A 14,030-nucleotide genomic window follows, 5' to 3' on the forward strand; every position below is an offset into this window, starting at 1 on the left:
ACCAAAAAAATTGGTTGTTTTGGCACAGTTTTTATTTATTTATTTTTACAGCGTTTACCTGAGGGGTTAGGTCACGCAATATTTTTATAGAGCAGGTCTTTACGGACGTGGCAATACCTAATATGTATACTTTTTCTTATTTATTTAAGTTTTACACAATAATAGCATTTTTGAAACAAAAAAATGATGTTTTAGTGTCTCCATAGTCTGAGAGCCATAGCTTTTTTTATTTTTTGACCGATTGTCTTAGGTAGGGGCTCATTTTTTGCGGGACGAGATGACAGTTTGATTGGTTCTATTTTGGGGGGCATACACCTTTTTGATCGCTTGGTGTTGCACTTTAAATTATGTTAGGCGAAAAAAATTGCTTTTTTGCACAGTTTTTTTCTTTTTTTATGGTGTTCATCTGAAGAGTTAGGTCCGGTGATATTAATATAGAGCAGGTTGCTACTGACACGATGCTTTCTAACATATCACTTTAACACAAAAATAGCATTTTTGAAGCAAAAAAAAATCATATTTTAGTGTCTCCATGTTCTGAGAGCTATAGTTTTTTTTCACCGATTGTCTTAGGTAGGGGCTCTTTTTTTGTGGGATGAGGTGATGGTTTTATTGGTACCATTTTGGGGGGCATACACCTTTTTGATCGCTTGGTCTTGCAATTTTTGTGATGTAAGGTGAAAAAAAAATGTGGCCACTTTTTTTTTTTTACTGTGTTCACCTGAGGGGTTAAGTCATGTGATATTTTAATAGAGCTGGTTTTTACGGACCCGGCGATACCTAATATGCATACTTTGTATTTATTTATTTCAATTTAACACAATAATTGCATTTTTGAAACAAAAAAAAAATCATATTTTAGTGTCTCCATGTTCCTAGAGCTATCGTTTTTTTTTATTTTTTGGGCGATTGTCTTCTGTAGGGGCTCTTTTTTGCGGGATAAGGCAACTGTTTTATTGGTACCATTTTGGGGGGCATACGCCTTTTTCATCACTTGGTGTTGCACTTTTTGTGATGTAAGGTGACAAAATTACCTTTTTTTTAAACAGTTTTTATTTTTATTTTTTACAGTGTTTACCGTACGGGGTGGATCATGTGATATTTTTATAGAGCTGGTCGTTACGGACATGGCGATACCTAATATTTGTGTGTTTTGTTTTTTTTTCAATTTTTTTAAAAATAAAATCAGGGGAAAGGGGCGTTTTTTTTCGTTTTTTTTTTTATTAAAAACTCTTTTTTTTTACTTTTTTTTTAAACTTTATTTCTGTCCCACTCTGGAACTTTACTTTTGGGGGTCTGATCCCCTCTGCAATGCATTACAATACATCTGAGGCTGAACCTCCTGGGCACCCGTAGAAGGCAGGTCCCGATGCCGTGCAAGGCATTGGGCAGCCTCTGCGCGGCATCGGGCTGCCTTCTTACCCATTGGGTCCCCGCCACAGCAACACTGCAGGGACTGCCGGGCCCCTGCAGTGATCGGGCGCGCACCGCTCCGATGCCCGCTTGATCACCATGACGTAATAGAACGTAAAAATGCAGGAACGCACCTGCCGCCATGGCGTACTATTACGGTGGTGGAGTTGTTTTCCTCGTTCGTAACTTCGCTGTATCCTGGGGAGCCCACCCCGGTACAAGGCTTATAGTTCATTAGGTGCCTTTAAGGGGCGTGCCACAGTTTGTGTGGGAAGGTCAAATGAAGTGCAGGTATGCACGAAACGGTCGTCACCTAAATGTTTATGTCCATGTTTATGTAACCTGCAGAAAGCAATAAAGGCAAGAAGATTTTTACTCCCGGGTGAGTGCCGTGTTATGCTCTACTACACATTTCTATCATAGTGCCGGTATTCGTGTTTTGTGGATCCGCAATTTGCAGACCGGTGAATGGACCCTAAAATAAAATCTACGCCAGCTCATAGGTGATAAAGATTTCAGTCATCATTTATGCCAGATGAGAAGATGGCGTAAATGATAAGGGTATGTCCACAGTATTTTCTGCGCTGAAAAAAAATAGAGGCAGAATTCGCATCAGGTTTTTTTTTTAATGGATTTTTTTCCTGATACATTTTTAACACAGTCTTTGCTGTGATTTTAGTGAGTATTTTCATTCCTGGTCATTTTTCATGGGAATTCTGGACGTGGAAAACAGCACCCTTTTCGGAAAGTGGCAAGGGCGGTGTGTCTTTGTATGTAGTGGGTGCAATGACAGAGAGCGGAGATTGCGCCTCCCCATCATTGTACCCTTCAGATACCGCATTCATATATGATCGCGGCATCTGATAGAGATAAGTGTAAAATTTTAAAAAAATTTAAATAAATAAATTCTTACCTCATCCATTTGCTTGCGATGAGCCGGCCACTGCCATCTTGATTGAAGATCTGGTGTGAAGTCTCGCGCGGCCCGTGGTGATGTATTTCGTGCGAGATCTTCAAGCAAGATGGCGGCCAGGAGCGGAGTACCTTTTTTAGTGTAATGTGTGCCAGTTTTCTGGTGCAGCTGTTGATAAAGGAGTTCAGTTGTGGAGGTCCTGCCCATGGCCAGCCTTTTCTTGCCCACTTTTTGGATAAGTGTCGAGTGTCAGAAACAGCTAATAAGGCTCAAATTTTGTTCCAAAATGGCACTTGCGACAAAATGTGCAACTTTACTATGACAAAAAACTGGCACAGAAGTATGATAAATCTCCTCCATAGATCCACTCTCTGTGTAACTGCACATGTCTCCAGGGGGAGGGTAACATGGACTTCTGTGCATGGTATTAATCCCCCTTCCCCCATCAATAAGACAGCATACTTGGAACATATGGGGTCTTCTTTTTCCTGAAAAGGAGTAAGAATATGAGCTCTTGGTCATCTAACCACCCCCTTTGCACCTGTGAAAAAGCTGATGGCGGGTTTGTGGTGTGTTAGAGCCCTGTTGACAGACATTGATAGCCTATCCTGAGGATAGGCCATTAATATTGAAATTCCCTTTAAGTCAATAAGAGGTGCCACCCGCTCCTCCCCAAAGAAGCCTGTACTCACCTATTTGCACATTATCTAGCAGTCTCTTCCAGGCTGGCTAGTGCAATATGATCACATCACCTGCATGGACATTAAGAGGATGTTAAAATTCACCTGCTACCTACAAGATTAATGTCAGGGCAAGAAGCCAAAGGCTCTCTTGGACTACAGATCTGCTGGATGATAGTGGCCTCTGGGCATTTGCCCCACATACCATTCCTATACTCCAGCAACAACTACAGTCCCATTCAAGTGAATACAGTGGCCCTGCAATACCAGTCAAAGCCTGTAGCCAAAGTAGCCCCGTCAATGTGCTTGCTACAATGCATCATGGTCTGGATTTTGGAACGTTATCCCTAGACATAGATGGATGCCGGTGGCAGTGGGGTGGAATTAGTCTTTGAAGGAGATTTGTCATGAGAAAATGACTTGTATAAATCAAGTGTTTTAAGAATTTATGAGTTTTTATTTAATTTTCTATATTTAAAGAAAAATTGCGAAACCCCACAGTTTTCCCATTGACCACTTAGCCTCACGATAGGTAGAACCTCCTGTTCTTTAGAGATCTCAGCAGTCATCTCATTGTCATCACAGGCAGGATTCCAAAGACAGATAGCACCTCCAGATATGGTGCAGGATGGCAATAAGTCATGGACTCAGCTCAGCTCTCTTCCTTCCTGCACAATGACCTCATAGAGCATGCCCACAACACTCTCACACAGACGTGGCTACTGTAAAGCAAATCTGTTAAAAGCAGCTCAGGCAAGATGGCTGCCCCCATAATCGTATAAAAAAAAAAATGAAATCCAATAAAAAAAAAGTGAATGAAATAGAAATGAATGAAATAATAAGAAATATGCAAACCAGAATTTTTTTTTTATTTTTTTATTTTTTAATGAGTAAAACAAATATATAGGCAATACATTCCTTTTAATGATCCCATTGAAAGCAACTGAACCCCCCCTTCCTTCCCCTACCTGTCGTCCACCCTACTACATTATTACATAACAGAAAACACGGGATAATTAAAGGCAGCTTCTAACAAGTCATCTAAGATCATGATTACTATGAAGGCTTCAGGAAGTGCGGCATTATCTCCGACAGTCACTGATCATGGGCTGAGGGAGCGCTGAAGACTCCCCCCCCCCCCCCTTCATCTTTTAAAGATAGCAAATTGTTTGAGTTTTCAGCAGGAAATTAATGTGTAATCTGTGCATTGTTCCCTGCTTGCCTGCACTCTCATTCCTCGCGCCTCCTGACACGCTGCTCCATTGTGCGGGGGCCACTTGATAGGGGAATAATTAGAGGCGAGAGGCTCCGTGTTTAAAGAGAAAACCGCTTTGCCACTGTAACGTGTGATCAGGATAATAGTATTTTCATGAAAGGCGGCAATTACATTTATTAACTGGGACAGGCCTGGCAGTGAGGAAATTAAGTAAAGGGTGAGTTTATAAAAAAAAGACACAAAAAGAGACCCCTTCCATAGACACACAGCTCCCACTGGGCTCCTTTCATCTGCCTCTTACAAGCTGCAATGCTCCTGCGGAGACGTAACTCGAACATAAATATCTGCAGCTTACCAATAAAGCCATCTTAACCTTTGGAGATTAATGATCTGGATATAGGGTCCATTGTGCACGAGTAACTGGGGTTCACTTTTATGCAAAAGAAAAAAAAACTGGAAAAAAAAAAACGCACAAAATCTTTTCCAATTCATTCACCTGAATATTACTTTCTCTTCACGTCGCCCTGCAAAACCTGGATTTCTAATTGGCTGTTCAGAGAATTGTTTCGTTGGGATTAATCCATCTCCATCCAAGTATGTTCTGTATTCAAGTGGGCTATTCTTTTGTATGGATCATCAGGAAATTGTAAGAAAAAAAAAAATCAAAAAGGGTAAGAAAAAAAATAAAAATCCATGGGAGGTATTCATTATGTCAACTCCCTCCCTGCCCCGCTGGCTGGTGCAGGTGAAATGGTACACTTGTGATAAAGAGGTTCTCCTCTATGACCTCTCCCTTGGCATAAATCCCCAACATATCTTTACCTCCATTCCCAGGTAAAAATTTCCAATTGCACCTGCCAGGAAACAGCGCCACTCCTGTCCCATGCCTGGTAGTGCAGCTCAGCCCCAAGAGCTATACACAATATTTCATTTCATTTAACAGAAAATGGTGTAGCTAGCAAATTTCTATATCACTTAATTTAAAAAAATATGCCTGCATCCAATTTAAAAAAACTAAAAACTGTAAATTCACGGCCACTAGGGGTCTCACTTTTACCTAATTTGGAGTCCAGATCTGCCCCTGGTAACAGAGATGCAGAAGACGGCTGAGAGAAAGTGGGTGGTGTCAGAGCTAGCTGAGATCCTGATAAAAGAACTGCTTCTACAGTGCTTTTGAAGATTATAGGAGCCCCCTGTCTGTAAGTGTGAGCTCTGCCTCCTTATCTGTTCTGTGAGCTCCAGAGCTGAAAACAAACATAGAGGGAAGTAAGGAAAAGGATGTCACAGCAGTACAGTGCTTGCAGATTCCACAGAAGAGACACCCCCTGCTTATAAGAGAAATGCATCTAGCTGTGCAGCTGAAACAGGGAATAATATGGCTAAGTCAAAAGAAGCACAGCCATTATGCAAACTTTTTTGAAAACCCAGGTACGCTTTCAAGGGACTCTTTCATCGGTTTTATGTTGCCCTATCTGTGGGTGACAGAGACCCTGAACAAAAGTTGGTCCACTTTCTTGAATTGACCCACTCGGTTTGCTGTACTGAGCAGCTCCAGCGCAAGCAGACAGCTGGAGTTCAGTCAATAGAGAGCACATGGTCAGGAGTCCTCTTATTATGGGCTCTCAGATGTTTCAATAAGGGGCATGGGGCAGGTATGAGGACTACCGACTTCATGCTCTGAATTGAGTGGACTCTAGCGCTCTGCTCCCAAAGGAGATGCTCAATACAGATTTTAGCAAAACAACTGGGTCATTTCAAGAAGGTGACCCAGCGTGTTGACCATTATATGCAGCCCTCAACAGCATAAAACTGGTGACGGATTCCTTTTAAGCATGTGTAGTAAACACCATTTAATCCATTCTAAGGCTCGTTTCCCATCACGATGCATACCAGCAGCATTATGACATATGCCACTGCTTGCCTCGTACATCACTCATAGCTTCCCATGCTTAAAAAAAAAAGTACATTAATGTACACAGATGGCAAAAAGACACTTGAACTTGTCAGGTGAATGGAGCCCTATGAATACGTCTGAAGTATACGGTGGGGGCCTCCCGGGAGTCTCATCACAGACAACTCTCTTTATCCGGGAGCTGTAGCAAAGAAAAAACAGTAGCCCGGCTCTTGAGACCCCTGGCAGAATCATCTGTTTAGCCAATGGCAGGTGAAACGTGAATGCCATCATTTAGAATGGTTTCATCACTTTTTATTAAAAAGGGCTCATGCACACGACCGCATGTAGTTTGTGGCCTGCAAAAAAAAACGGATGACATCCGTTTTTTTTTGCAGATCCATTGCCTGTCCTTGTCTACAAAACGGACAAGAATAGGACAAGTTCTATTTTTTGTGGAAAGGACTTGCGGACATATGGATACAGAATGCACACGGAGTCATTTCAGTTTTTTTTTTTGGCGGCCCCATTGAAATGAATGCAAGAAAAAGCAAAAGTCGAGGCTCACCTGGTCCCAGTTTAAAGTGGAGGCACGGAAATTCGCCAGGAACTCCGCGATAGTGGAAATAAGTGAAAAAGGAGATCCAGCTTCCAATCAACCATATGAATGCTTTAATGAAAAACGTGCTAAAATCCGGACATGTACATCAGGTCTACACGTTTCAGATCAACAAATTCAGATCCTTACTCATGACAACATGATGGTGTAGGACACTGGCCTTAAATAAGGGGCAGGTCAAACACATCAGGTGGACACAATCAACACAAGGCTCCACCTCCAACACATAAAAACATATGCTAAAAAGAAAAAAAGAAAAAGAAGAAAATCTTCAAGGGAAACAAAAAAGTACCACGGTCAGTAATGCAATAGGAGATCGTGCCTACGATTCAAACCCGTTGGTACACAAGTACCCATGGTAAAGATCCAGTAGGATTCTCTATTTAAAAGAACTCTCCTATGATCACCTCCACGTTTGGGAAATTTAACCCGTTCCACTCCCTGCACCACAAGGCTACTGGTATCTCCTGCATGACAAGCCGCATAATGTGAACTGACCGCAGAAACATTCTGGGTCAGGGCATGTGGAATATCAGAAATGTGTCGGCGAATCCTGGTTTTAAGGCTGTTGGAGGTACAGCCTATGTACTGTAGGCGGCGTGTCATGCAGGTGATGCAGTAGACCACAAAACTGCTGTTACAATTGATATATTGTTTCAGAGTGAAAGTTTTTTGGTTAGATACAGAGACGACAGTTTGGCCAATAGAAAGGTGCTTGCAACAAATGCAGATACGGTGTCCGCACTTATAGTTGCCTTTGAAGCGTAGCCAACTCTGCTGTGTCTGCAGATCATCCATGAACAAACTAAGGCTGATACGTTGACCCAGAGTTGGGGCTCGACGAGCAATGCATTTGATGTTTGAGCTAAAAACATCAGACCACTGCTCGTCCAAACGCAGCAGAGACAGATTTTTTCTGATTATATGACAGATCTTTTTAAATTCTGCACTGTAGCTCGTGGAAAAAACTGGGGCTCTGTTCTTAGGGACCTCACTGTTGGGGTTGAAACAACTGCTAGCCCTATTTTTTGGAAAGACTAGATCTATCCGTGGTTTCGATTTGAGTTGTATCGCGGCCTGTGTCAAGCTGCAGCAGTTAGGTTGAGCTCCTCCCTGAAGCCCGTGTCACTAGAACAATTCCGTCTATGGCGTATGAATTCGCCCCTAGGGATATTGCATACAACATGGGCAGGATGACATGAGGACGCGAACAGAGTACTGTTACCCGCCGTCTCCTTGCGGTAAGTGCGGGTGACTACATTAGACTCGGCAGCATTGCCCTCCAAACTCAAATCCAAAAACGCAATAGATGTACAATTGAAATTAAAAGTAAATTTCAGGTTCAAGGTGTTGTTATTTAGGAACTCCTCAAACAGTGGTATGGCAGTATGGTCGCCTGACCAGATGAACAACAAGTCATCGATATAACGGCCATACCACCGTAATGAGGGGGCCCAAATGTTGTGATCTGAGAAGAGATAGCAAGATTCCCACCACGCCATATAGATGTTAGCCATGGAGGGCGAAAATTTTGCCCCCATGGAAACACCGGTGCGTTGGAGAAAAAAGCGGTGGTTAAACATGAATACATTGTGTTTAAAGCGAACCTTTCACCTGGATTTCACTTAATAAACTATCAAAAGTACCTTATAGATCAGCCTCATTGTGTTAGCACACGGTCTTGTCCAGCTTTTCTGGCATGTATATGCATGAAAAAATCGCTTTATAAAGTACTCTTCTCCAGCTCCACAAGTCACGGTAGAAGTCAAGGGGGTAGCCCTTCCCTCACTCCAGGCTGTAACTCCCCTGCCCTAACCCCGCCTCTATGCAGTCTAATTGACACCCGGCTCAGTCGCCGGGACCGCGCTTGTACAGGCGGCGCATGCGCCGTTGGACTCAAGCGCGATCCTGTAACTGAATCGCACGTGAGGAAGAGAAGACAGGCAGGCATTGGGGACGGCGCATGCGCCGCCTGTACAAGCGCGGTCCCAGCGACTGAGCCGGGTGTCAATTAGACTGCATAGAGGCAGGGGAGTTACAGCCTGGAGTGAGGGAAGGGCTACCCCCTTGACTTCTAACGTGACTTGTGGAGCTGGAGAAGAGTACTTTATAAAGCGATTTTTCCATGCATATACATGCCAGAAAAGCTGGACAAGACCGTGTGCTAACACAATGAGGATGATCTATAAGGTACTTTTGATAGTTTATTAAGTGAAATGCAGGTGAAAGGTTCGCTTTAAGTAGAAAAAGGACATCACATATGTAGTCTTGGAATTCCAAGCTGAAATCAGCATAAGTATTCAGGAACCATCATAAAGAAGCTATGGCTGAGTGGTGAGGAATGACAGTGTATAGAGATGTAACATCCGCAGTTATCCAGACATACTCTGGCTTCCAAGAAAATTCATAAAGGGACTGAAGTACAGTTCTAGTGTCTGGAAGGAAGCCCGGAATAGTCTGGACAAGCGGCTGCAATAAACGGTCAACCCACGCAGACAACCGCTCCGTAAAGGAGCCTATCCCGGCCATGATAGGCCGCATAGATGGGGGAAAGCCCGGCTTGTGGATCTTGGGTACGGAGTGGAAAATGGGAGTGATAGGATGTAAAACATACATGAAGTCAGCTTGTTTTTGATCCATAAAACCACTCTTGACCCCCAAGGACAACAAGGAAAGCAAGTCACTTTGAAACTGGGGGGTGGGGGTCATGTGACATCTCCAGATAGGTTTCCGAGTCTCCTAACATGAGAAGATTTTGGGACGCATATGGAGCGGTCCATTACCACAACCGACCCCCCTTTATCCGCCAGTTTGAAGATAACATCTTTCATATTTTCAAGCTCTTTTAGAGCTGTTTTTTCAACAGTGGACAGGTTACAGTTGGTATTAAATTTAAACATGGGCGGCAAGTATTCCTCAGTGCAACCAGATCTCGCTCCACTGATTCCTGAAAATGATCAAGAGCCAGAGAGCGAGACTGTATGGGATAGAAATCACGGTTGTGAGTTGCAAAATTGTGAGAGAAATCAAAGACAGGCAGAGAACTTGAAACGTCCCGACATTGCTGAAGATGAGAGATGTGGACAAGTTCCTGGAAGGACGTACTCGTCTGGCTTGGAGAAGTTATGGCAGAAGAAATAAGGGCAGGAACAGAACTAACAGGAGAGGATTCTCCTCTATCACTGTGAGCAAAGTGTTTCTTCAGAGTAAGGTCCCGGGCTAATTTGTTCACGTCCAATTGAAATGAATGGTTCTGCATAAGGGCCGCAAAAAAACCAGAACGGACACGGACAGAGAATACTTTCATGTGCATGAGCCCTTGTATGTATTTTGCGGTCCACAAAATGCGGATCCGACAAAAATATGGATGGTGTCCATGTGACGTACGTGTTGCATCCATTTTTTTTTTTGCGGGCTCATTGTAACAGTGCCTATTACTGTTTGCAAAACAGACGAGAATAGGACATGCTCTATATTTTTTGCGGGGCTGCGGAACGGAGATATGGATGCGGACAGCACAATGTGTAGTAAAAATTATACTTACCTGCATTGAAATTAATGGGTCCGCATCCAATCCGCGAAAAAAAAAAAAGAAAAGTGAATCGGATGCAGACCAAAACATACGGTTGTGTGAATGCAGCCTTAGGCCTCATGCACACGACCGTTTTTCGGGTCTGCATCCGAGCCGCAGTTTTTGAGGCTCGGGTGCGGACCCATACACTTCAATGGGGGCCGCAAAAGATGCGGCCAGCACTCTGTGTGCTGTCCGCATGCGTTGCTCCGTTCCGAGGCCCTGCAAAAAAAAAATATAGCATGTCCTATGCTTGTCCGTTTGGCGGACAAGAATAGGCATGTCTACAATGCGGCTTCCGTTTTTTGCGGATCCGTGGTTTGCGGACTGCAAAAAATGGAACGGTCGCGTGCATGAGGCCTTACACTTTCAACTGGATTATTTTGCAGTTTTGTACATGAAATATGTACTGGAGGATTAGAATTTCTTGACTATCGGATATTGGATTAAAGAATTTTACTAATGTTGTGCTTACACATTAAAGGGTTTGTGCCAAGTATAAAAGTTATCCCCTATAATGGAATTCATTCTCTATGTAACTGCTGGAAACAGTCAAGATGTACTCGTCCATCTCCGCAGTCCCATGGAGTTGCAGGCCGGGCATGTGCCCTGCTGCTCGAAAAGGACCAGAAAATAGGACCCTCGTTCTTGGGATTGTTGGGGCTCCCACCTAGACCCCCACCGACCAGTTATCGCTTATCCTGTAGATAGAAGTTAATTTTCATATAAATCATGTCCCCTGGCCCCCGTGTTGCATGCCCGGCATCCATCCATCATCCATTTCTTCTACTCTCATGAGTGTGACAGGACAACGTTCGGATTTCACCGTATTCAAAATTTACACAGAATTTTTATTTTTACTAGTCACAATGGAACAAAAGATACAAGATTATAAGAAAGTGCTACCAGCTGTAACAGCATCAACCCCCTCTTCTTCAGGGTTTTAGTACAATCTCAGGTTATAGTGTAGCTTCCCAGAAAATGTCATTCCCCTACAGTTTTGTTAGTTTGTAACCGATGCAAATCTTAAATCAGCCAATCATCACCATGCTCCAATCAATATTTCACCGATCAAATAAAGACTACTGAATAGTCATTTGATTTGGGATGGTCGGGTCTGGTCAAAGAGGCTAATTTATGTTGTTCATCCTCTCTGTGTACACCAGGCAAGGGCCACCTCACCGCTGGTCCCCATAAGATGGAAGGAAACCAGATAGAAATGACCTTTGTTTTCTCGGAAGATTTAACAAGCTTGCAGAAATCCTTGCTGATAGGCAGGCATTTTCTTTGTCCCTCATTCATTTCTAGGTTCAATGTCCATTTAAAAGGGGTGGTCTCACGAAGACCACTGTTCTGTAAATAATCATATAAAGCGGGGAAGTGTGTACTCAAGAGGCATCCGTAGACACGAGCGTGTGACGTCACGCTGAAGGTCCGTTCCCCTGGAAACTACAGTGCGGCTCCCCCCCACCCCCGCGCGCGCAAGCTACCGGACGGAGCCGCACGCCTGAAGGAGGAAGCTGAAGATAGCGCAATCCCTAAGGCTGAGTTCACACGAGCGTGTCCGGATGCGTTGCAGCAAACCCGCGCGACTAGGTACCCAATTGCAGTCAGTTTTGACTGCGATTGCGTTCCGTTGTTCAGTTTTTATTGCACGGGTGCAATGAGTTTTGCACGCGCGTGATAAAAAAACTGACTGTGGTATGCCAGACCCGAACTTCTTCACAGAAGTTCAGGTTTGGGTTCGGTGTTGTGTAGATGTTATTATTTTCCTTATAACATGGTTATAAGGGAAAATAATAGCATTCTTTAATACAGAATGCATAGTAGGTGGTAGTATGTGCATAGCCCCATAGAAGTGAATAGGTCCGGATTCAGTGCGGGTGCAATGCGTTCACCTCACGCATTGCACCCGCGCGGAAATCTCGCCCGTGTGAACTCAGCCTTACATCTGGATGGGATCTATTTTACTTCGCTAACGGCAAGTACTTGTTCTCTGTATATATTGGTTGGATTTGTTTACAGTCAGCGCGGGTTCCCCCCTTTTTTAACCATTAGTCTTTTGCGACATTAAGGGTACCAGCAGTTAACCCTCACGGACCCAGCAGTGACAAAACTCTCTTATTGCAACTTGGTGAAGCTTTTACGGCGGCAGCGCTGGTATCCAATTACGGTTTTGTGGTTTAGATACATTTTAAATCATATAAAGCACCTGAGCATCTCTCATATCTGACTCATAGAGGGTAGGGGGTCCTGTGCGCAGGACATGCCCCCCTATCCATGATTCCTATATGCCCTAACAAGAGCATTATGAGAGACCAATTTACGATCCAGACATATAACAGTAATAGAAGGATAATTCCAAAAGTTTGCCTTGTACCAAAAGGTTTCTTCAGAAGGAGTCCATTAAGAAAGCAGGACAGAGCAGTGGAAGTAATATTACAGAAGTAATATTTTGCAGTTTAGCAAGGTTACACCAGCTTTACCAAAACCCTTCTTATGGGGTAATCAGTAAAGATTCTTTTAAAACTCATATACCTTCCTACAGAAGACTAGTGAGTGAATTACTGAGGTAGTGGCAAAGTCCATGGTATTGGTCGATTGGATGAGGATTTTGCATTCATACAGATGTGGACATTCATGTTCGAGAAGCAAGTGTCAGCTCTTAGAGGGTCAGCCTATGAGCGTGACAACGGTTCGGACGCCTTAAGGCTGCTTTTCAGTACTCCTGGTCTATGAACTTGGCAATCGTGCTCAGCTGGATGTTGGAGGTTCCCTCGTATATTGTACCTGGATTTAAAAAAAAATATAAAAATGTAAAGGTAATAAATAAAAATGTAAAAAATTTCACCAATTTATTGTTAAAGGGAGTCTGTCACCAAAATATGTAAATGAGGGCTCGCAAGTGCCCAAGGGCAGCGTTCGGTGTGTAGGAACCCAGGCTGCTCTGCCTTCTTGTTACATAACTCATCCCCTCTGTGGGCACGGCATCGCTACATGTAGTGCGCATGCGCCAGCAAATGCCGTGAAACCAGTGACTAGGGGGCGGACTAGAAGCAAACAGAAGGACTGAAAGGCCGGCGCATGCGCACTGCATGTAGCGATGCCGTGCCCACAAGGGGCATGCCTGGGCCAGCGGTGCACTGCGCACGATACCGGCCGGTCCTGTGGATGACGCAAGGGACTTGCAGGGCGGGACAAGGAAGAGGCTGGGGAGTTCTGTAACAAGAAGGCAGAGCAGCCTGGGCTCCTACACACCGAACGCCGACCCTGGGCACTTGCGAGCCCTCATTTACATATGGATTAAACGTCGTTTTTCCTGCTGGTGAAAGTCAGAAGAAAGTTACAAAGGTACCACTTGAATCATGGATAGATGTGCTAGAGAGCCATGTAAGTGGCGTATAACGTCATATTCTGGTGACCGACTCCTTTTAAGCCAGGGAAATTAAAGCGAGCCGCCTTATATATGTGCGATGACTGAGTGGCTCATGTGAAGTGGCTCATATTGAAGGGGTTTTCTGGTAATAATTACATTTTACCGAATGCTGCATCCTGCCTCCTGAAGAAGAAGACATTATACTTACCTGCTCCACGCTGCCTCCGTTGTGTCCATGTTCAGGCCATCCAGCTAGTCACATGATCCATTGCAGCCAATGACTGGCTTTAGTGATGACGTGCTGAGGATGGTTGCAGTAGACCATGTGTTTAGGCCCACGATGCGCCGGAT

The 14,030-nt window shown here is 43.9% G+C and overlaps 1 protein-coding gene across 1 annotated transcript in view; it reads right to left on the reverse strand.

Annotated features, from left to right (window-relative positions):
* Positions 1-12,248: 12,248 nt before the first annotated feature.
* ACADSB (acyl-CoA dehydrogenase short/branched chain) overlaps positions 12,249-14,030 on the reverse strand; it is a 36,937-nt gene continuing 35,155 nt past the window's right edge. Inside the window, exon 11 of the mRNA XM_040435272.1 lies at positions 12,249-13,093. Within this exon, the coding sequence (XP_040291206.1) occupies positions 13,023-13,093 (71 nt within the window). The 3' untranslated portion in view covers positions 12,249-13,022. The remainder of the gene's footprint in view (positions 13,094-14,030) is intronic.

This window comes from Bufo bufo, chromosome 6, assembly GCF_905171765.1.
Source record: "Bufo bufo chromosome 6, aBufBuf1.1, whole genome shotgun sequence".
In the NCBI taxonomy this organism is placed as follows: Eukaryota; Metazoa; Chordata; class Amphibia; order Anura; family Bufonidae; genus Bufo; species Bufo bufo.